The following is a 24,901-nucleotide window of genomic DNA, read 5'->3' as shown; positions in this document are numbered from 1 at the left end:
GAGGTCGGAGTCCATCACTGTCAAATGACCCAGCAGGCCAGATGTGGAATGCCATGCTCAGGGCTTCAGCACCAGGGAGGGGACCTGTGAGCCTCAGTACCTACAGATGCTGTGCTCTCATCGGTGCTTGTATTTGTCAGTCATTGCCTCCAGCTCAAACCATCCTAAAGGAATTGTGATGGGACTGACATCTGTAGCGAGAGAATCAAAATGCTCAACAACTTCAAAGCAGACGGAGTACTGCATTCATGGCATGTAGGTTAACAAAAAAAAAACAAACAAGAAAGAACAAGAAAGCTGCCCTAAAAACTGGCAGGTGACTTAGCACAACTCAGAGACAGCAGACATGCTCTTGACAACAGGAAGCAATCCAGCAGTAAGGCTGTGCAATTTCCTTCACTACGGATCAGGCATCTTCAGAGAAAGCAGCAGGGAGTCAGGATACGAGACAATATGTTTTTCCTTAAGAAATAACAACAACAAATAAAGGGAAAGCAGCTACTACACCACAGGTCATGTTTCAAAGCCTTCCATCCATTCTGGACTGCTGCTAAAGCAGAAGTGAAATTGCACATTTTACTGCAAACAGTTTATGCAAAACTGCCCCTGCAACAAAAGAGTTCAGATCGGAGCAACGTCTGTGTTTGGCCAAAGATAATACCTGTACCACAGCAGGAGAAAATAAGGTCACATTTAGGAAGGGAAGCTGCTGAGCTCTACCTGAACAACAGCCACATGGCGCACAGTGACAGCAGAGCAAAGTATGAAATACCCCCTTGCAATAATGCTGCTGATTCACACGTTGTACTGTTGACAGGTACTGGGCATAACTTTTCTTCTCCAGGCAGCAGTAAACCATAACAGTGCTACAGGAGGTGGGAGGGAGGAAGAGAGATTCTGCAGTGGTTTTATTAGGGTCTGTGTTTGATCGTTTCTTCTTCAACCGATAAAATAGAAGATGTAGCAGAAAACATTCCAAATATTATTTTTATATTTTATCAACTCAAACCATGCTTGGAGTCAAATTCCCACATTGTTCACTTGCTCAGACTACTGTATTTTCAATAGTAAAGCAAAACTGTTAGGGATTTGTCAATGAAAGCACTACAGTAGGAAGCCACCAGTCTGTTCCCTTCCCTCTTGGCAGCAATGCTCCAGTGCATTGGAACACAGCTCTGCAAAGCAGATGTTGCAGACCTGGTCAAGATGCTGGTGCACGGACACCTCCGAGAACCACCCACGGGATCATAATCCTTGGGCTGAGTCTGTGGAGTCCCAACAGGAGCTGAACATCAGGAGTCTGCACTGGGTTTTCCATGCTCAGCTTTACACACAAACTCTCCCTTGAGACATATTCTGAAAGTCAGCAGCTGCAGCCCCTGAACCCAATAATGTGTACCAGACTTTCCCAGGGATCCAAAAACCAGGAAATGCAAGATTTCAAGTCTTTCTGTGGAAAACAAAACACACACACAAATAGATTCCTCTATATGCGAAACAATTTCTGTAGGCAATCCATAACAAGCAAACAGCAATGAGAAATGAGTCCTGACATCCAGCACGTGAGATGACAACAAAGCAACATAAACTTCTGTTTAAGTGCTCGGGGCACTGAAGATTAGGATGCACAAGGAAATTAAGACCTGGGTTTGCACATGGAGAAGACAGATGGAGAGTCCAGAGAAAGACAAAGATGGAGTGAGACCATTTCCAGGTACAGAGGGAGCAGTGAGCATAAATCACAACACAGGAAATTCTAGTTAGATGTACAGAAAACAGTTGATCTAGAGGGTTGTTGAATACAGATTGACAAGACTAAGGAGCAATTTCAAATCCCACAAAGGACTGAAACTCACCTGAGCAAACTGATCAGCAACTTGACCACACTAGTTCTACTTTAAGGTGGGCAACGGTCCACCAGACAGGTAGGAAAGGCTAAACTATTTGATGAATCCCCTCTGTATAAATGCATATTTAAAGGTTAACTCATAGTGAATATGAATTCATTTGATGTAGGTACCTTTGTGAGACCCATGCTCAATTAAAACTGATGCTCTTCCAATTATTTGCAGAATGGAAAGCAATAAAACAAGCTGCAAAACAATGAACATTTAGTTACTCATTTCCTTTTTTGGACTTACCCACAGCTCATACTCCACACCATCTGTTTTAATTGCTTACTGACCCCTGTTGCTTGAACATGAACCTCAGAGTACTTCAGCTGTTGTTATTTGGTGGTGTTTCATTTTCTTACATCCAGCCTGCTGCATAACAGTGACTGAAGAACATAGTGGACAGAGGGGTATTTTGTAACACACAGAGATGAATCTGCATAGGCAGAGGTGAGAGGGTTTGTTTCCTTTGGGCTTTTTTGTCCCCGTGTTCCCTCCTCCCCCCACCCCATCTTGTAACACTCACAGCCCTTCAATTGTACCTAAATAACTTCAGGAACAGTATTTCCCATCTCAAGTACACAACAAGGCCAGCCACAGCACCAGCTTTTGCCAAGAAACCACAAGCAGACACACAAAGAAGTTTGATTCACTCAGTGAATACACAGGACCAAAAAGATTCACGGCAAAGCCTGAAGCAACTTACTACACAAGTCAGGCCACAGTCACATCTTTAATAAAAGCACTTTGAGTCGGTGACAGAAAAGATACAGCAGACATGAGAACTCTGAAAAACAACCTGGGGGTAAAAGCGTGCTGCTGGTGTTTTCCTAGGACCAGTCAAGATGCCTAAACCTAATCATCCCCTCAGTGGCTTCTCAGCCATTCAGCAAAACTAGAGGACTGATAAAGTAAGTCACCTTTGCCTCACACCCCACTTCTATTGTTGCTACAGAAGCAGCATAGAAGGGTCTTGGTTCTGATTAAAATCACTGGAATAAATTAATCCAGAGAGCATGCCAGCTCTCGTCTCATCTACAGGAGGCAGACCAAGCAGCCTGCAGAAATACTCCTCCCTAGTTTTCCCCTTTCACAAAATGTATTTCAGTTAGTGCACCTTCATGAAGAGAAGCCTGATAGTGCCAGCCTTGAAATAGAGCTCAGCTAATTCCAACAGAACGTGGCAGAAAGCATCTCTGCAGAAACAGTTCTGTGTTGCACTGATTAGTCTGTTAAACAGCTGGCCACATGTTTGACAAAAGCAGATATTTAATCTAGTAATCTCTTCTGTCCAGCTCTTACTGGGACATTAGGGGCCAATCAAAGGTGCATAGGATCCTTTTCACTGTGAATTTAGCTAAGTACCACTTCTAATTCCAAGAGCCACGGTGATTCTCTTATTAAAAAAAGACTAACAAGGCCCTGAAGCTCCATTGGTAAGGGCACAAGTTCTGCAGCACTGAGAGGATGATGGCAAAGGGCTTGTTCTCAGAAACCCAGCACACACTACAGCTTTGGAAGGTTGCATCCCTGCACTTTGGTCTTCGAGTACTGCCACCTGCTCAGTAACGGTAGTGGTCTGGCTTGAAGGGCCCATCCTTTGACAAGCCCAGGTATTTGGCCTGCTTCTCACTCAGTTTTGTCAGCTTCACACAGAGTTTGTCCAGATGAGCAGCAGCCACAGCTTCATCCAGCTGGAAAACAAAGCATTCAAACAAGATTATTAGTAGCTTCAGTTCAGGAAATCATGGCTGACAGTGAGAAATGAATACCTGAAAACCAGTAGTAGCTCCAAGGAGAACTGAACAGACTGACACAGCTCTTTTCCTGTCAACATGCACCAACTGCTTGAGTGCAGAAACATCTACCTTGAGCACAGAATCATCCCCAGATGGAAAAGTTCCAACTTAATTTGACTCCCTCAGAAGCGTGAGGCAGACAAATACATAATCAAGCCCATTTCAATCCCATTCACATCCATCCACAGGTAAAGAACAGATGTCAAACTATTCAAACATAAGCATGCCCAGTTTGGTAGGAGGGATAAGGCCCAGTCATGTTTCTGCTGTCAAAACACCTGGACATGGACATACCAGACTATCAGAATATTTAATAGAAATTCTAATACATGCAGAATCACAGAATCAACCGGGGTTGGAAGGGACCTCAAGGATCATGTAGTTCCAACCCCCCTGCCTAGCAGGGCCACCAAACATACACATTTACTAGATCAGGTTGCCCAGAGCCCTGTCCAACCTGGTCTTGAACACCTCCAATATGCAAATAAATTAATACATCTCCCTTCCGGGTATGCTTTTTCTCTGAGGTATGCAGAATACTCATTCCAGAGTCAAGAAAACCAGGAAAGAAAACCTAGCTGGAAAGACTGTGTCTAGAATGGGAAACAAGTATTTAAGCTTAGTAGATCATGCCAGAAGAAAAAGATTAAAAATCGATCACATATCTGGTTGAACTGTAGTGATATATTGAGATCTGACAGGTGTGTTTCTGGCACAACTGAGACTGGTTAGATCTATTTGAAAATGAGTTGTTGCTGAGTCACCAGTTTCTCACAGATCAGGTTCTCAAACTGCAGAAAGAAGCTGTTTCACAGTTGCTTCAGCTTACGGACTTCAAGATACAGAGAAAGGCAAACTGACGTTCTTACCTACTGCACACTTCAAATCAGTAAGTTGAGCATAGGGAAGGATAGATTTGACACCATAAACACGGGTGCAATAGTTTGCTTCAATTTCCAGGAAAACATATTGCAGAAATGCAAGCATGTTTGTAATAGTTCATTAACAAAAGGGTAGTCTTGCAAAGATAATGCAATGTAAAGTACTTGGCAGTTCTTAAATTTATGTTTAGATCTCAAAGCTGCTGTGTAGAACAAGAAGAGGTACTAGCCCAAAAATCAGGAAAGAAAGCTCTTCTCTATCCATCTTCTTTTGGATCTGACAAAAAAGCAGCTTTATTCATTGAAATTATCCATGGAGCCCAGTGAGTGAACCCGAACACATCGCTGCCATATGCTGCCTAACTACATAACTCCATTTGTAAGTAACAGATTCAGATGCTATTTCTCGCATTCAGATCCAAGTATGATTACTGGAAGAGTATGAAGCCACATTTCATTAGCAACATTGGGCTCACTCTTTTTCCTATCAACTATCAATGAAAATTTTTCTCTGAAGACGACTGTGTGCCAGAGAGCTGGTTGATCAGCTCCTGCATTGTACCGCTGCTACACTTTGCTTGATCATCAATGGGCAGTTCTGGAAGCTTAAGTTCTTCACTTCATAAATAAGCCCAAGCATACACTTCATACTTCCCAGATGAAAAGTATTTTCACATTTAGTCTCACACCTGGTTCTACTTCAAAGCAATGGGGCTTAACTCCAGTATACTTTTCAATGACTAACTCCAATTCTCATGCTTGTTCTGCAAAATTAAAACCAGGTTGGATTTATAAAGGAATTTGCAAATTATGACATGGCCCGGATTTCTCCAAGAACAAAGAATCCACAGATAAGATTAAAGGGAAACACAAGGGAATTTGTGTCATTAATATTTTGTGAAGCTATTAGGACCAGATTGTGATAAGCTCTTCTCAGGTGCAAATGGGACACAGATTGTCTCAACCACAGTGAAGATTTCTAGTTTCACTCCATCTCCAACCCTTCAGGAAGGAGCTTCCTGACTATCCTCAGACAGCAAAGGCTTTCCCAGCATCTTACTAAAGAGCTGCAAGTCAAGGGGAGAAAAAAAAGATAACAGGACATCCCTGTTACAAACAAGTCTTAGTTCTTCACACTGTCCTAGCCACACACACACAAAAAAAGCTCACTTCAGATTTGGTGTGACCAAAGCCAAGCACATACTGAAGGACAAAAGGTCTTTGCAATGACATTCAGTAGGAAAACGAACACAGGCACAAATAAAAAACTCTACTATAATGTTCAAAGTTGCTTTCCCTACAAGCTTAAGCTTTTCTGCTATTCTAACTCACCTTCTTTGGCAGGAAATGGACTCCAACAGAGTATTTGTCACTATTTGTCCACAGCTCGATCTGTGCCAGCACCTGGTTGGTGAAGGAGTTGCTCATAACGAAGCTAGGGTGACCCATGGCACAGCCCAAATTGACCAGTCTGCCTTCTGCTAGCAGTATAATATGACGACCATTCCTCAATTTATAGCGATCCACCTGGGTGGGGAAAAGAGCAGTGAAAGGTGAGGGCACAAACAGCATTTTAAGTCACAGAATCACAGGGGATGGAAGGGACCCCTCAAAAGATGATCAAAGCCAATGCCCATCTAAAGCATGTCCCTACAATAGGTTGCACAGGTCACCATCCAGAAAGGTCCTGAATATCTCCATAGAAGTCATGCAAAACTCAGTGGGCTCCCTTCCCACATCAGCAATTCAGCAATGGGTTTATGATGCAGACTTCCATTACAATCATGACACTCCTCACCATTCCCAGCCACATTTCAGTAAGGCCTGTAACTACTCTGGACCACAACAACATAGATCTTAGCATCTGCTTCATATTTCATCAATTATCCCGTTCTTCTGGCTCTTTCACATGCATACCATCTCAGGTGTCTGTGGCACGGAAAATGCTGCCTGCAGTAAGACGTAATTCATATACAATTACAACAGCTGGTTGGAGAGTGTGAATGTGCAGAAGAACTTCTTTACAGTGAGGGTGACGTAGCACTGGAACAGGCTGCCCACGGAGGTGGTGGAGTCTCCTTCTCTGGAGATATTTAAGACCCACCTGTGTGACATGGTGTATGGAGCCTGCTTTGGCAGGGGGGTTGGACTCGATGATCTCTAGAGGTCCCTTCCAACCCCTACAATTCTGTGATTCTGAGAGACAGGAGAAGCAGCACCTCTGTGTGCAACAGCCCAGAACATTTGCATCTAATACACAGGTAAGGGCCAGATTTTACTCAGTCTTCTGAAATTACCCCCCCAGTGAATCTTCCCACTTCAGTAATGCCTTGATTTACAGTCAAAGCATGAACATGAACAGTTTGTCTTCCAGGTACAGGCTGCTGTAGACATCTACCAACTCTTTGGCACTACCTTCTAGGAGTCCTGAAAACTCTTGTGGTTTGACAGCTGGTGAACTGTCAGTAACACCAGGCCTAAGTAAGAGCAAGACAAGTCTCAGATTTAAAACACAAAGGGATCCATCCACTTATCAAGCAAATCAGGTTACATGCACAGCTGAAAAGAAGTGATAAATTAAATGGCTGTCCTAGACTCTGGTGCACACTCTTTGCTCTCAGAGCGAAAGATTCAGTCTTCCATTCAAGCTGATTTCCAGGCTGTGCTGGGGCAAAAGGACAGACAAACAAGGTCTAAGAAGACAGGTGCTCAGTTACACAGGAGTCCCAGAGTTCATGAGACCGTCACTTCACATGTTCCTCAACTGTCTGGGCCAGACTGGAATCCTGCAATGCCTGTGCTAGCTTTGCTTCCCTTTTCTGCCAGCTGTAAGCCCTTCGCCCCCTGCCTTCACCCTCTAGAAAGGAATTATATTAAAGCCTAAAATGAAATGACAATCTGGACTATAAAGTATAAGAACGTTTGTTACTCCCTGGTATTTATTATTCATCTATTATGTCAAGCATGTGGAAGCAGACAAAGCCTTTGAAAAGACTGAAAAATGCCAGTACTCTATTTCTGGGGTTTGTATACTACAGATTACTGTCTTTAGCATGTATATAGACAGTAAACATCTCGAATAGAAGCTCCAAATAAAACTCTATTTTTCCTACCCAAGAGCAGTACAGCAAGGTAAAAGTTAGCAAGAATTCTCTTTCACTGAGTAACTGCAGTATATTTCTTATGGATGCTGATTCTCCAATACCACATGTACTATCAGAAGACTATGGGAGGAAGAAACAAAACAAAGAAGGAAGCAGACAAATCAGATTGCTAAAAAAAAAATAAAAATAAAACCTGAAAACTAAATCAACATGGCCAATAGTAAACAAAGTTTACTGCTACAATTAAGTCTCACTTAATTGTGACACTGCTACAATTAAGTTTCAAGGTTTGAATGTGGTTGTTTAAGACACTACATCCATATACTGACTCAACAAACCTCTGGACAGCTGCTGGATGGTGCATGGAATCTCAAACCTCTGGCCAGCTGCTGACACAACCAACTCAGTGCACATGTTCATGTGAAAAATGCAAGTTCATATCTTTGTATGGAAAGAAATGCAGAATAGTAATATTCTAAGTCAACACTGTGAAAACAAGCTATGGACAGACAAACCAGCTGATTTACAAGCTCAGCAAGCTGCTAGAGAATTAGAGTTCAAATTATCCAAGTGTTAAGTTCATCTCCATATTTATACAAATGCCTCCTCTCTCTCCCTATCTGCACTTACTTACTCTGGCCTTTCTAGTTGCTTTCCATTTCCCTCCAGACCATGCATGATATAAACATAAGTGACTTATTTGCTGAGCCATAGCTCATCATTCCTACCCTGACCTTTCCTTCCCTTCAAGAGCTGAGTTCATGCTACATATTACTCTAGTACCAGAACTGCAAGCAAATATTCGAAGCAACCTGCCAGCTTTTCAGGAATAAGCCTATTTTTCCCTTCTCCTTTAAAAGCACCAGATGAGTCAGAATGGCACATTAAGACATTTTCCTTTCCCAAGTATTAAAGATTTCTTCTGCCAGTTCATCACGTGTAAATAGGGACCACATGGTTCTGAAAATTACAAGGTTAGACACTGTTTCGCAATTACACTTTACCTCTAGCTGACATCTAGCAACCAGGCACTCAGCTCTGGTATTAATCCTCAAGATCAAGAGGCAGATGTCTTCATAGGAGGTTTTGATCACAGATTTTTGCTCTTGCTTTATATTCCCCTCCTTGCTACACCATATAGAAAAAGCTGACAAGTATTAGTAAAAATTCAAGTTGGTACTTGGTATCATAAAAGCATGTGGGACACCTCACTCAAACTGAAAAAACTCTAAGGGTTAGTGCAAGATATCACACCTTTAACAGATGGACCATCCTCTGCTTGAGATCCCCTTTTAGACTAGGGACAGGACACTAACCTAGCTGGGAGGACACTGTGATCAGGAAGGTGGATTTCCCAGGGCAAGGCTTATTTGCACATACTCCAGGTGTGCTGACCCCAAATGCAGGAAACTCAATTGCATAACTAGTCGGGGGGTGAGGAGGAAATTTTTGTTTTGGTGGATGAAAAGCTGAGCATGAGCCAGCAACGTGCACTTACAGCCTGGAAGGCCAGCTGCAGCCTGGGCTGCATCAACAGAGGGGCGGCAGCAGACAGGGAGGGGATTGTCCTCCCCTGCTTTGTCCTTCTGAGTACATCCAGGCCTGGGGTGCCCAGCACAAGCAGGATGCAGAGCTGTTGCAGTGGGTCCATAAGAAGGTCATGAATATGATCAGAGGGCTGAAGCACCTCCACTATAAAGAAAGGCTGGGGTAGTTGGGCTTGTTTAGCTTGGAGAAGGGTCCAGGGAGACCTCAATGCAGCATTCCAGTACCCGAGGGAAGCCTATAAGCAGGAGGGGGAGTGACTTTTTACATGGTATGATAGTGATAGGACAAGAAGAATGGCTTTAAACTGAAAAAGAGGAGATTTGGTTAGATGTGAGGGAGAAATTTTTCACCCAGGGGCAGTTTTGTCACAGAACTGTAGAATCACAGAATGGCTTAGGTGGGAAGGGACCTTAAAGACTACCTAGATCCAATACCCTTCCCAAGGACTTGGTTGCCACCCACCAGATGCGCCAATTCTAGTTCCAGTGCAGATGAATTCCCACACTGGTTGTGAGGAAATGAAGCTGCAGGATACTTCCTTGTTCCTAAGCCCAAAGTTATATCCTATCTCCAGCAGTAAGCAGTAGATAGATAAGAAAGAATACAACAAAAGCCAGAATTCCCAATAAATCCTCTCAGCTTCATCTATCTCTAGATCAAGCTGAGACAGAGGCGGTTAATTCAGGGATGGTTGGTTTTTTTCATTGTTGTTCTTTTAAAACATGTACAAACTTTAGATAATATTTTTAAACATACAAGTTTGTGCCACCTAGAGCACCCTGGATGACATCCTGTGTTAACAGGTACATTCTTTGGGTCACTACAGAACACAACAGAGAGATTTAGGACAGGAAGAAGGTAAGTCTTCAGCATTAAACCATATGGGCAACTTTGACCCTAACTCCAATCTTTTAAAAACAAAACATTTGCTTTGAACCAGACACTTTTAATAGTTTTCATGCCTTGCACTACACCGCATCTCATTGTTCAGGCACCTAATATATTTGTGACAAGCCTGGATCCTGACAAGAAAAGGGACCGCTGCTTTCTCCAACACTAATATTCAATTTTCACATGGATTTTAAGAGCCACACACAATAGTCCTGAGCAGGTAGTTTGTATGTTACCACATTAACATCCATTTCAGCTTTTGTCAACGTTTATGAACAGTCCCAATTTTAAAGCCTTTTAAAACCTGAGCTATCCAAAAGCAAGCAGCTAGCTACAGGCTCTTCTGGGACAGAGCTAGGGTGAAGTCAGCCTTACACTAAGGTCATGGGCAAGAGCGGTCATGAACACAGTGAGAACTTGAAAGCATAACTTCATACTTAGTTCACACCACATTTAGTGCCTCAACAATAAACATGACACTGAAAAGGCTCTCACAGCTGCTTAGCAAGAGTTTGATGTGGGTGGCCAATAAGGCACAGGAGGGTCACGAAAACTTCAAGGGCAGACATATCTACTAAGACATACACCTAGGTATGGTTAAAGAAAAAAAGTAAAAAAACCTGTCTGAGAATCCCAACGTGAGCAGAAGTTACCTCTTCAAAAGGTAACCAGAAGTTCCATATCAAGTTAGAAAGAGCCTGGTTAGCCTCAGGTGGTGTTCTCCCTCAATGTCTGTGTTACAAACAAGTTTTAATTTCATGTTGTTTTTCTATTTAAAAACACAGCTAAAAAGTTGGAGTTTTTTTAGATCCCTACTTTTCTGTGTGATTACTGCCATAGTTTGAAGTAAATACATGGTGGGAATGCAAGCTGAGCAAGAATAAAACATCCTGCCTTCTCTGCCCACACACAGACTTCTGGTCTCCACAGGTTTCTAAAATGAAGCCACTGAGTCTGGAAGAGAAGCCTGAATTTGGCAAAGCTCCACAAAAGGCTTCCCCGAGGCTTTAATTTCAGAACAAAAAAACTTTGAAAACAAAGGTGTGTGAATTTTTCAAACCTTGACAGAACCCCCAGAAGACATTCCCTTGGGATTCATTTTAATATTAGCACTCTGCATTAGGCCTAAGACTGTTCTGGTGCAGGGCAGCTACACAAGCAAGCAACTTCCTTTGAGGAAATTGAGATCCACCACCAGAGAACCCACAGGCTCCGTTCCTAAGAAGTTTTATATGGTCTCTAATGGTCTGTCCTGTGTTCATCATCCAGCTTGTTTTTTAAGCTGAGTTATGGCATTACTTTCAGATGGTGGCTATTTTCATACCTCGCCCATTCCTCAAACATCAAGGTTGACCTCCTGTAAGGAGACAAATTTGATGCAATCAGCTATGAGACCATCACTAAGGAACAGGTTCCTGTTTTTCCAGAAGGAAAGAATGCACAGATGTATCCACACTAGGCATCTCTTGTTAGAGACCATGCTGTAAGTCCTGGGCACTTGTTGGAACCAGTTCTTTAATAACAGTGCAAGAATATTACATGCAGCTTGTTCCAGACTAACAGGCAACAGCAGAGCAGAATTCACATTAAGATGAACCCAGAACAAGCCTGGCTTCCATAAAAAAACAACTAATAATATGAAATCCAGACTGTAAGGAATAGCAGCATCTGAAAAGAAACGCTTCCCATTCTGGCATCAGACACTGACTTCATTCTATCAGGATGCCTTCTACATGGGCTGTCTCACCTGAGGTTTAACATTCACCACCTCTACCGCATTTTGATTCAGCCACTTTGCATCAACTTCCACATCAAAATGACCAATATTGCAAACTATGGAATCATCCTTCATCTGCTCGAAGTGCCTGAGGGAAGAAAAAAAAAAAGTGCATCAGAAGATAATGCACAAAAGAAACATTCTTTTTCCAAATCTAGGAGGTGCTTTGGTCCATAGCTCTGCTCAAGGAGAAATGAAGAGCTCCTGGATCACTGACTGCAACTGATTTTTACAGACATGATGTACTGGTTTAGTAACATTCTAGATATGTAAAACCTATTGGAAAAAGCTTCAAGCTCCTAGAAAAGGACTCTTCCCAAGGATGGAAGAGGTTATTGAAGACAAATTGTTGTCCCAGTAAAGAAAGTTAAATTAACTTTTCAGTTGGTCACTACTAAAATATCAGCAGTTATTCTATTCCTTCCTACATGGAAATAATCTCTTTCTCCATTACTTTTAAGTTCCCAGCAGTTTCACATCTCTGGAGACTAATGGCTTCATCTCCTCCCCTTAATCTGACCTCATACTACAACATACACAATCCTAATGGCAAACATAGGAATGAGCTTCTGTAGAGCAGAGGGACTATAAACTGAGATCTAAGAAATGATAATAAAAAACCTGCCTGGTAGTTTATTAAGAACAGATTAGTTTCAAGATTGTTGTGTGTATTCACAGATGGAATCACTCTCAGTCTTTACCTACCTCCCCTACCATTCACATTTATCAAACAGAATTACAGAATTAACAACTAACAACAGAATTCAGGCCCACCTGCCCTCCCATTTTCTTGAAGTCTCTCTGTCCATCTATGCTTTTTGCATTATGCATTGAATAACTGCAATGTGGCAACAATCAACAGAGCTGAAAAAGTTGAAAAAGTCCCAATTTCTCATTAAATTAATGCTATCCCTCACCACGTTGCTGACAAGTTATGACTATATAAAAATCTAACTGTAGCAGTGTGTTGTCACTGAAGCAAATCATACCTGCCCTGAATAATGTCAGTGCAGCCAGTGGTTGTAACAAAGATATTGCCTTCCTTGCAAGCCTCCTCCATTGTAGTAACTTCATAACCTGAAAATGAGAGGAAAAAAAAATTATCTCCCTACCCAATCACCAGATGTTGTTCCAAAACAGGCTGCAATACTGAGTAAAAGCATAAAGAAAAAAATATGAGTAATAGAAGGCTGTGCCAATGCTTAATAATGCTTAATCTATGAAGAACACATGTTAAGCAGATATACTTTCCTTACGCTAAATACCAAAGCAGAACAAAAATATCTGTATCCCTCGCCTACTTCCATCCAGTGTGAGGATCTACGCATCCAACACCCTGCAATTAAAGGTGTAGAGTCTGCCACAGCTCTTAGATTGGATTCAGGGCTTGTTTGCCAAAGAAAATGCATCCACAATACCTTCAGGTTCTAATCACATATGAATAGAAATGAGATAAACTGGTACTATTTAGAGCTAAATGAAGCAGATACAGAAGAGCTGGAGTACAGCTTCGAGCATGCTGCAAGCACAGCTTCACACTGTTAAGACAGAGTGGCATTAATCTACAAAAGCACCTAATGAACACAAGGTCTGCTGTTTTATTGTGGAAATGTTCAAGTAAGTCTTAACCTAGGTAGAAGGTAGAGTTGCCCAACTTGAAGATAATTAGACCAACTATAACCAGACTTACAGTATTATGAAATAGTGGGCTTTACCCACTGGAGTCTTTTTTTCTGCAACTCCAAACATATTCTCAAAGTCTACAACAATAAAAGCTGTAAGAAAAGAGTTCATTGTGTGCTGCTCAGTTAAAAATAGGGAGTGTCACCCCTACAACACAGAGGCTGAAACCCACCAAAACTTTCTAGACTATCATTGCTCTACATCAACACAGAAAGACCCCTCTCAGACACTGTAATTTCTATACCTTCAGTTCTCACCTTCCATAGCTGCCTGCAGTGCATTGATGGGATCAATTTCAGTGATGATGACTCTTGCTCCAAAGCCCCGCAGGGCCTGAGCGCAGCCTTTGCCCACATCACCATAACCTGCCACCACTGCTACTTTTCCAGCAATCATGACATCCGTAGCACGCTTGATACCATCAATGAGGGACTCTCGGCAGCCATAAAGGTTATCAAACTTGCTCTGAAGAAGAAACAGGAGCCATTTCAGAACAGAATAAAATTCACTCAAGCAAAATGAGAAACAAAATGGATTTACGTGTGCACACATAATCAGGAGGCAGACAGTCAGCTAAACATTAACTTCAGAGAGGGATGAGAAGATGAGAATTTGGCTCTATGCTTCTCATTTATCCTTTTTCAATCTATATAGTTGTGTCACATACAGGTTTCAGCATGTCCTTGTTGAGAAACATTTCATAAATGAAATAAATGGAATGTCTTTTCTCCTACCAATACCATAGGAAGTTGGCAAAGAGTCAAAATATCAAACTGAAGGAGCAAAAATCTGTCATTCGGTTGCATGTCTTCCTGGAGGTCTATAACCATAGTTCATTCAAATCTTTTATTGCACAAATCCTCAACAGTGCTTGAAAATAAGCACTTGTTTGGCACTAGAATAAAGGTAGCTCAATTCAAAACCATTTCAGAGATGTTTTTGGAAACATCTGAATTTCCAGATTTGCTAAACAGTACTAGTAGTTATTACGCAGGAGGCAAAGATTTAAGTGGGAAGGATGCAGAGGAACTTCCAAAATCAACTGGTTTCCAGCCCATTAGCTATGAAATAAAGATGCCAGACGCATCTTGTGAGCAGAAAGAAGATGATCTTCAAACAACAAGCTGCAGAGGAAGCAGACCAAACCACTGAGAAATGCCATTCCCAAAGGATAATATAGACTGAGATTAGTCTAAGAGTATTAAACAGCCAAAGAGTACTGAAACAGTTGTGCCTTACAGTGCTACTTCTCATAGGGCTCTACAAGCAGGAATCATTATCACAATGTTTCACTATGACAACTGTTTGGAACTGAACACAGTGACTCAATATATATTTAGTTACTAGCTTTAATAACACCTGGATACATTAGCTTCATGCACACATGAAAATCACTCTATAATATTCATCTGCATTCAAAATTGTCACTCACTCAACACCATTCCTTACTCTTTCCTCATTTCATCAGGACTTGTCATGGGAAGCAGGAATACAGCTAGACAAGGGATATAAACACATTCTGCTCTATCCTTAGCAACGGTTGCTTGCAGAAAATCCTTTACCTGCCACAAGCTCATGCGGGTCATTCACTCTCTTTACCACCTGTTACCTGCCTGTGGCTTTAAGCCGTGCAGCCATGACCTGTTCCTTGACAGAGGAACTAACTGTAGCTATAATTTCCGAGATGTCTTCATATTATAAAAATGCAAAAGAAACAGCACACATGCTTGCACACAAGCAAGCCTTGAACATTCTAAAAATGGGATATTTGCAACAACACATCGCACCACAGACATCATGGAATCACTTCATGGATATGCTGAAGATCTGTTCAGTTCCACATCTAGAGCACCTCGGCAAGAGAAAGAATACTCGCAGGAGAATAACAACAACCCAGCACCAAACCAACATAGCATAAGTGCTTTAACTGCAGTACCTTGGTGACAGAGTCATTAACATTGATAGCTGGCACCTTCAGAGTCCCGTTGGCTTTCATCTTGTACAGGTTGTGAACTCCAGTGGTTGTCTCTTCTGAAATACCTCTAATTCCTGTGAGCAGAGTACAATGATTTATCTTTGGTTGGATTAATGCCACTGCAAACCAACACATCCAAGTGCCAGTAGTGTCTTCCAGAGGTTTAAGTTACAACCATCTTTGCAGGAAGCAGGGTTGAGATCAGAACCCTCATTTGGATCTTCAAATGGCACTCTGAAGCTTCAAAACAAGTTTTCCCCCACACGGCTATCAAATATAAATGACAAAGAACTGCCTAAAAACACAACAACCAGATGAGGGAAGAAGAGCTTAATATGACAATAACCATCACAAAGTAACCCCACTTCAAATAGCACCCAAAAGCCAAACTTGTAAACCTGTTTACCCTTTATACCATATACACAGTATGAATTCCAGATATTTCCTCCCCCTACCATCTCAGTCATACCTCACTGTGTGTACACTGTCTAATTGCTATATTGTAATCATTCAGGTGAGCAGCAGCAGCCCAGAGGAGGGCACGGCATCAACAACTCAAAGCTTATGCAGGCTTTCAGCTCCGAGGCTTGAAGTGTTCAGGTCTGGCCAAGCACAGCAGCACAGCGGAGGGCCCTGGAAGCGTCAGGAGGTTTCTGAATTCAGCTGGATTCAGTCAGAAAGCTAAAAGACTCTTCAAGCCATCTTCAAAGTTCACGGCTTCCACCCTCAGGAACAGAGCGGCACATCTGGACCACACGGCCCGGCCCGATGCGGAGCGATGGCGCCCCCTTGCGGCGGATCGCGGACACGCATCTGTTGCGTGGTGAAACACAGCGCCTTTCCCCAAAGCATTTTTGCAGTGCAATTGCATGAGCAACTCCCGAAAGTGACTCGAGAATAGAGAAGGGCCTAAAGCATGGGAGAAAAAGTCGAAGCAATACGAAGAAGTCTAGTTGAACATTCAGACCTGCTTTCCACTCCTATTTCCTATCAATGAGCAAGTCTGCACTAATGGATCACCAACACAGCCCTCCCAGCCCTCAAGGCTTCAGCAGAGATGCCAGAGATGATCTTTGCATGAGCTCAGGTGACGTCCTCTCTGTTCGGTTCTCGAGTCTTTCCCTTCCTACCTTTATTTATGATGGTCTTAAGGGCATTTAGCTTAACACGGCAGTAGTACAAAGGCCATTCTGCCCTCTAACAGCAGCCGTGCTGAGGGGTGAGGGGAAACTTGCTGAGCATGCAGCAGTTTAACACAGCTCCTACTTCAAAGTAGACTTGAATGAACTAGCTTAAATTGTTTGCTGCACACTAGGACTGAACAAACTTCCATATAGATTAGATATGGCTGCAGCATGGAAGACAGAACCCTCTGAAATGAGGTCAGGAAACTTGCCCAGCCTTCCAATACCAAATAGCACACACTGCTGCTCACTGCCGTGCACAGCTCAGCTCCATGCACTAACATTCTGCTCACTTCTCAGCTTTCCCCATGTCTCTGGGGTAGAACAGCGTGCTGCAACATCTCCTGCACTCTTAATTCAGCCCTTCTGATTGGGCTGGATTGCTGCAAGGAAGCTTCTCAACTCCAGTCAGTGCAGATAGCACACATTTTGGTAAGGGAAATGTCAACGGGTATGACATCCCATCTAGGTCCTTTAAAAACCCAGGTGAAGGGCCACTCCTGTGAACCTGGATGGCAGACCGGAGATGGATGCCAATACAAGAGACAGCCACTGTCCTGTTGAAACTTATTATACTAGTTCCTTGCACAACAGGAGTGCAAGACAAGTGAGAGAACTCTAAAGAGCAGTTAATAAGAAGGCTGCAGATGTGAAAAGTTCAGCACAAGTACCCTCAAGAATAGACACTAACAGACACAACAGACACAAACTGGGGTGTCAGCTGCATGTGCTTCACAGGGGAACAACCCTGTTAAACAGAACACAAGTATGGAAATATGCATTTTTGGGCCTGTCACAATGTTCCAGGGAAACACGATTAGCTGTGTCTTCCTTGCCACTAAAAGGTAGGAAAGCAACAAGTCATCAACTTCACAATGAGGCAACCCAGAAGAAAGCAGAAGTGAACTCTGACAAACAAACACCAATTTCCATTGCATTACAGTTCAGTGCTGGAGAACTAAGGACATGAGGATGATGGTCAACAAGAAAGCAAAGCTTGTCACACAGTTGCAGCTTTCTCTTTTCCTTGCTTTCCTACCCATACAAGCACACAGATGGGCAGGAGGGCCCAGCCTCATCCCTTCAGACAGCCCTGTGTCCTGACTGATTTTAACGTGTTAAGGAAGAGTAGCTCAGGAAAGCCGATCCAGCAGGTTTCTACAGCAACCCCACCTGTAAGGGCCAAGAATGAAAAGCAGAACACCCAACAGTAATCAATTTAGTTTCCCCTCCATACGCCTACCCAATTATCTCCAAATCCTAGATCAAACATGTCCTTCAGCAACAATACGCCTCTGTGGTTTGCAGCAGCACATATGACAGTGTCTGGCAGAGCAAAGAAGCTGCCACAGTTGCCCAGCACAAAGGCAGCCTCCTACTGCACATCGTGCCAAATTCCCCTTAGATAAGTCTTTTTACAAATAACATGTGCATGCTGCACCATGCTGTTTTACTAGCTTATACTAAAGGTAATAAATCAACAAAGCAAGAGTCACAACCCTGACTCTATCAGCATCTTTACTGATAAATGCAACAAGTTAATACCTAGCAACTCAGGTACTGTGAAAAACCTTTCCAAGAAAAACTACAGGTTATCAGGAGCTGATTGAAAGGTGCATTCAGAGGACAGGGAACGAAAAAGCACCAACATTAAAAGATATTAATTGCAAGCAGACATTAAGCAATTCTAAAACCCAGCCCACTTCCAGAAAGCTCTTGGCCAGACAGCAGCCTTACTTGTCACTCAGGTAATGGATACTGTGAATGAAGGCCAGGAGGGACAGTCAGTGTAGTATAAATATTACAAAGCAGAGATGGAAACAACTGTTCCTGCAGAAAAGAGATTCTGCTCTTGCACTGTAAGCAGTTTTCACAGACACATCCCATTACCTGCTTGCACATGCCTTTCCAACCTTCCCACACCCCTTTTACCAAAGCAGGGAATTCCCACAGAGAAAGTGCCAAACTGGCCCCCCAGGTAGAACTGTACCTGACAATAACTGCAAATTACCTTTCAAGAGCTGTGGGTACTTGGTATGAACAAGGTTGGTAAGATCTCCACCATCATCCAAAATCATGTTGAGGGGCTGCCCGTCCTTGAAGTACAGGGTCTGCTCAATGCACCACAAATACTCCTCATCTGTTTCTCCTTTCCAGGCAAATACTAAACAGGAACAAATACACACAATTAGTTCCTTACTGAGTAAATAGCAAAGCAGCAAAATGAAGATCTCATTGGCAGCACTCAGTAGCAGAGATGACAGAAAGATGATTATCTGTGCCTGCAAGCCAGAAGAGACATTTTCACTGGAACAAAGATCAAGATCTCAAAACGAGCAGCAGTTAAAATATTTTGCCTTCTGTTCCAGGCCATGAACTTGATCAAAACTGAGACTTCATTACCCTCCTCTCTATTCCACATTAAGAAAGAAAAATCAAAGCAAATTAAAGCAGACTCGCATCCACAACGCCCCACTTACTCCCTTATTTCACCATGGTACCAGGAATTACAAATAGCTGCAGGATATGTTGACGCAAACAAATGAAAACACAACTACAGCATTTCTAGAACAGTTGGAAAAACGCACCAGACTTTGGTATCAACAAAGTACCAGACCAGAAACTCTGCAGCAACTTTAAATTCTAGTTTCTAGCACAGTACTAAAATCCATGCTGCTGTGCTTCCTCTGCTCTTCTAAGGGCATATATCTAGATTGGCACATCTACTACCAACAGCATGCTTCAGCAACTAACATGTATCTATCAGTATCTTTGCCGTTCCAGACATTTATATCTGCTTCATGCTACACTCAAGCCCTGCTGATGCTCAGCTACTCTAATGTACTGAACACACAAGTTACGTACAGTAACACTGCACACCTGATAAACTGGCATTTCTACTGTTTAGACAGATTAAAGCCACAGAGCCAGCCCTACAGCTGCCCCTTCTGCAGAAGCATGCATCAGTGTCCCTCAGGGTCTACAACGGATTAGCATTCCTCCCACGTTTCTAGATTAATTGTGAAGTGTAATATTAACAAAAAGAGCAAGTTCCACCAAGCAAGGATAACAAGGGTGGGAGCCAAAAGGCCAGATAGATGCCACACCCACAGACTGCTCCTAGGTTGAGATTTGAGTGTCAGAAGCAGTGAAGGATGCAATACCCCAACATCTAGATCTAGGAAGTTGCTGCTGGTTCTTTGACATTGCACGCTAGAGGCAAGCAGGTGATGCCCACAACCAGTTATAACACAGGATCTAGGGAAGGAATTGCTTTCTTCTGTTACTTTAAGATGGATCACAGCTGGGGAAAGACTTGTTGCAGCAGCTAATTATAACAGTAGCAAAGGACACCTCCAGAGGAAAGAACCAGGCTGCTGGAAAACACATTTTGCCTCTGCTAACACCCAGGCTCCCTTCCCCAAACCCTATTAGCACCAAGCTTGCTGGAAAGCACCAAACACCTGTCTGTACACATGTACACACCTACACACCAAACTCTAATTACCCAGCCCATTTAATCATTACAGTAAACAGGCTTAAAGTTGATAACATACAACCCAGCTCTTCCATAGTCTAACATTGTCAGGCATGCTAGACTGCCTGATGCAATGCAGCTTGAATCAAACATCCTGTTTTGTAACTAACATTGGCTTTCAGAGGCTACTTCTATCCTGAAGCTTATTCAGAAAAGCCTGATTTGTACAGTTTGATTTAGCTAGAACAGCCTCTATGCCCCAATTCAAAACCCAATTAGAACATGAAAAACTTACCAGGGATGCCAGCTTTTGCAATAGCAGCTGCAGCATGGTCCTGAGTGGAGAAAATGTTGCAGCTTGACCATTGTACCTGGAAAACAACTCAAGTTTTATTTGCTGAACAAAGTTCTGAGATATCAGGAAAACTATTTAGACACAAAAGGGAACAAGAGCAGAAAAGTATACTAGTGCAAATTCCTGCCTTCCTAAATAGCTCCGTAAAAGTTAATAGGGAAACTATTTGACTAGGACAGGGAGAATAATGCCACTTTGAAGGATAGCAGAGCCTCAGCTGTCCCACGTATTCAGCCATCTCTTTACTCATGAAAGCTTGTGCCAGACAGCCAGAGTATGTTCAGCTACAGACCTTCAGGGAAAGCACAGTGTGCTGGGTTCAGAACATCTGCATCACTAAAGCTCAGATTTTCTGAACAGCCACATAAGAAGTGTCCAGTAAAGGATACTGCCATGTAACAGCACACCAACTGGCACTCAGGAAAGTCAGAAATGCAGCTGAAATGCTGCATGCTATCAACAAGCATTTTCTTGAGATTATGCTCACACAGTTCCCACTCTGTTCTCCAGTCATGGAAGCTTTTCCAGCTGAGCTAAGCACTTCCCACACATTTCATGACTAGGTTCGGGCACCTAAAAAAGCAATAGCACATCACTGAGCTACATTAATAGGGACATGCACACCCACTGCAGCTCCACAGTAGTGGCTTCCAGGTCCACTCTGTGACCAGGAGCCACACACTGGAGCTCTTACTCTGCTCCTTACAAAGCTGACCAGCAGGTGGGTATCTGCATGCTGATTTGCAGCAGACCTCAAGGAGCTGACCAGAAAGGCCACAAATATTCTAGGGAGCAAGCTGGCTGGGCTGGTTAGCAGGGCTTTAAATTAGATATGACTAGGGCAGGGGCTGTACTGGGTGAGAGAGAAGAGCATGGGAATGCTGTCACCTTGGGAGGCAGCAGGGGAAAACCCCAAACTTGCCCAGGAGGTATTAGGGAGGGCTCCTCCAAGAAGCCTACGAGGCCAATAGCCAAGCTGAAGCGCCTCTATACCAATGCACACAGCATAGGAAATAAACAAGATGAGTTAGAAACCACAGTGCAATTGGGGAAGTATGACCGATTGCTATCATGGAAGCACAGTAGAAGGAATCCCACGATTTCTAGTGAACTATGTCCTCACTGCTATAGTATAGCTCGGGTTGGAAGGGATCTCAAAGATGATCTAGTTCCAAACCCTCCAGTCCATGCCCCCAGAGAGACTGGTGAATATACACAGAATACAGTTTCATTGCAGCCACTTTCCTATCTCCCAAAGCACCCAGACTGTGGTAGAACAGATGGACCAGAGATCAAACTCAAAGCAGTCTGAACGTGCAGGAATCAGGACAAGAAAGGAGTTCACAATCAAGCACCAAGGTAATATGACAGCACACATCTTCAAGGCACAGCCCTAGCTTATGCTTAGAGGAACCAAATCACTGCAGGTACCTCCCCTGACTGACCTGGATGAATCCCATCATACTGAATCTGGGCTGCACTATGACTAAAAGAGTTTAGCTATATTTAAGACAGCACACAGCTCCTGCCTAAACCAGCCACACTGGGATACAGCAAACAACATTTTTTGTTTTTAAGAAATGCTTTATCTGTTGGAGAGAGCTTCCCCTTTTCCTCTGCCTCTGGGCAAGCATAACAGTGCTCAATACTTTTAATCCTTCCCAAGCACATACTCCCAGGAACAGATCCCACACAGCACTATCTCTGGGCAGCCAGGGTACATGCAGCTAAACTTCAGGACAAAAGAATTTCAGATCACAAATCATGCTTAACATAATCCACCACTGAGCTCCCCGCTCAGCACACAAGCTATTTGGATTGTGCTGAGATGTCCTGTGCAGTGATCACTCAGCCATGATGTTTGGACTCCATTCTGCAAGCTAGGCACATGGCATGATGCACTAAAGGGCTTACAGGTATCCGAGTCTTTAAGATGGACTGGGTTAACTGGTTCACAATCACACAGTGAGCCTGAAGTCAGTAGAGTCTCCATCTGCCACTGTTGAACCACACTGCTTCTGCAGCGTTTTCTGCATGGCTGAAGGGCTAGCAGGAGCTCTCAGACAATCTCATAAGTTTTTGCTGAATCCAAAGGCACAGTGCAGTTCTTAATACAAGTTAATCCATGCTGCAGGCAGTCACTAGAGCCTCAGTATTACCAGCAAGAACACTGCATGCCCAAGCACAGTACAACACAAGGGAGCAGCTCCTAGCATCACTGCTCAGGAAGCTGCAAAAGCAGTCAACAGAGCTGCTGAAGCCAGCAACCCAGTCCAGAACTGGCACTTTTGAAGCTATTGCTTGTCCAGAGAAAGGACGCATACCACAGCCTAGGGGGTGTGCATTACAGCTGACAAGGTTCTTTGCTTAAGGGAGGAAGATATAATCCATCCACCCAGAACAGAGCCTCTTCTAAAAAAGCAGACAAATTTGCCAGGATCCCCTGTGACAGTTATATAAACTGAAGCAGTGCCCCAGGCAGGGCATTACCTAAGAGCATGCTGAAGGAGAAACTCAAGAGACACTTTACCTCAGCTCCCAGCTTTATGAGGGTCTCTATGAGAACAGCTGTCTGCACAGTCATATGGAGGCAACCGGCGATCCGTGCTCCTTTCAGTGGCTTTGAGGCACCATACATCTCCCGCATCTTCATCAGCCCTGGCATCTCATTTTCTGCAATCTCAATGGCCTTGCGACCCCAGTCAGCAAGGCTGATGTCAGCTGCAAGAGAAGGAGGACAGGTGTCAGAGTTTAAATAGCTGAGACCTTGGTATTCCTTCTCACACTTGTGGATAAGCATCAGCTGCAACAGCTGAACTGAACACCAAGCAACAGCTGGGAGGCAAAGCAGGGGAAAAATGGGCCCCATCCCTCTTACCCCCTTGCTTTTGCACTGTGGTGCACAGGCTTTTGAACAAGCTCAGACCAAACAACCCCAAAACAAAACTCCTGTATGGGCACATTAACCTGTTGCTTAGTAGTCTTGCAGCCCATTCATTAAGTTCCAAGTTCCAACCTATTTCTGCAGATACTGCCCAAGGCTCTCACAGTTCCAGTTTCCCTCTACAGCAGAAAGACTAACATGCTTGAAGGGGATGCCTGCACAGCCACAGCTTCTGCAAGTGGGAACACACATGGCACGCTCCCTGCAGGGGCTCTGGGCACTGAGCCCAGCCCTGTCCCCAGTGAGGACTCAGCTGTACTGCTCCCACAGTGTCTCCACAAAGACAGCTTCTGAAGCACCCTTAGTCACAACCTGCTTCACCTCTCCAAGAAGAATCTTCCATTAAAAAGTTCACCAAAAACTGGAGATTTCCAACAGTATACAAAGAGAATGTTACACCTGCAGCAGGTCTGACTCCAGTGCAGAAGAACTTCTTTCCAGTGAGGGTGACGTAGCACTGGAACAGGCTGCCCAGGGAGGTGGTGGAATCTCCTTCTCTGGAGATATTTAAGACCCACCTGGATGCCTACCTGTGCGACGTGGTGTAGGGAGCCTGCTTTGGCAGGGGGGTTGGACTCGATGATCTCTAGAGGTCCCTTCCAACCCCTGCAATTCTGTGATTCTGTGTGATTCTGAACAGCCAGCACCCAGACACGCTGCTCTGCAGCACCAGCCAGTGCCAATGCCCCAGCACCTGGTGAGCTCTTCCAGAAGCCTCAGGACAGAACCATTTCACTAAGAACATCCTCAGATAGCTTTCTTTCAGCTACCAAGTGAACACAGTGACTCAAAGCACCTGTTTTCATGCTGACAGGCTAATTGCATTTTACTCCACAGTGCTGCCCATTAAGCCCGCCTGCCTGGGCTGAAAAGGCCCGGACAGAGGAGCAACAATGACAAGGGGGAAGCGAGGGAGGGGATGCTCTTGAATCTCACCCTTCTTAAAGCTGTGCAGACTTCGCAGAGCGTACTTAAAGATATCGCATTGTATTTTAGGTTCACAGCCCCTTGCTCAGCGATGCTGCCTGGCTCAGTCCCGGCGGTGCTCGGGCAGAGGCTCCCGCAGCTCGGAGGTGACTCCACGCTCACATCCCAGCTCCGATCCGCAGCCCCCCTCCCAGCCGCCCACGTCCATCGGACCCCCACCGTGCGCCCACAGCCCCGCACGGCCGCCTCGGCCCGGCCTCACCACAGCTCCCCGCCGCAGCGGCCCGGCTCCGCCGCCCCACGCCCGCACAGCTCGCCACGGAGCGACGGGAGCCCCGCAGGGCCGGGCAGCACGAACTCACCCACTTTGTAAGGCAGCCTGTCCGACATGCCGGCGGCACCACGAGCGGGAAGAGAAGGCGGTAGCGGCCGCGGGCGAGCTTTAAGCGGAGGCGGAGCCACC

General features: G+C 44.1%; 1 protein-coding gene across 2 annotated transcripts; it reads right to left on the bottom strand.

Moving 5' to 3' along the window:
• Positions 1-2,606: 2,606 nt before the first annotated feature.
• AHCY (adenosylhomocysteinase) lies at positions 2,607-24,854 on the bottom strand. Of its 2 annotated transcripts, none has more exons than XM_085520129.1 (10): positions 24,448-24,854; positions 23,098-23,288; positions 20,508-20,583; positions 18,746-18,898; positions 15,512-15,624; positions 13,833-14,040; positions 12,882-12,969; positions 11,863-11,980; positions 5,905-6,099; positions 2,607-3,586 (listed from the first exon to the last, which is right to left on the bottom strand). In XM_085520129.1, the coding sequence occupies exons 2-10, from the start codon at positions 23,230-23,232 to the stop codon at positions 3,455-3,457; spliced, it is 1,218 nt and encodes a 405-aa protein (XP_085376255.1). In that variant the 5' UTR covers positions 23,233-23,288; positions 24,448-24,854; the 3' UTR covers positions 2,607-3,454. The 2 variants fall into 2 exon arrangements, with proteins under 2 accessions (XP_085376255.1, XP_085376254.1); XM_085520128.1 differs by having other exon boundaries at positions 24,801-24,854.
• Positions 24,855-24,901: the final 47 nt, after the last annotated feature.

This window comes from Coturnix japonica, chromosome 19, assembly GCF_054131305.1.
Source record: "Coturnix japonica strain WE chromosome 19, WE-NBRP24, whole genome shotgun sequence".
NCBI classification, from domain to species: domain Eukaryota; kingdom Metazoa; phylum Chordata; class Aves; order Galliformes; family Phasianidae; genus Coturnix; species Coturnix japonica.
Note: the sequence above shows the minus strand (reverse complement) of the source record. Positions and strands in the feature narration are given on the sequence as shown.

What these genes read in the sequence shown, in the direction of transcription:
- AHCY (XM_085520128.1), bottom strand. Translation starts at nt 24,828, where the DNA reads ATGTCGGACAGGCTGCCTTACAAAGTGG. An exon ending in ACTGACATTATTCAGGGCAG is followed by an intron (nt 11,981 to 12,881) that starts GTATGATTTGCT and finishes TTCTTCCCTCAG; the next exon opens with GCACTTCGAGCAGATGAAGG. An exon ending in TCCATTTCCTGCCAAAGAAG is followed by an intron (nt 3,587 to 5,904) that starts GTGAGTTAGAAT and finishes TTTGTTTTCCAG; the next exon opens with CTGGATGAAGCTGTGGCTGC.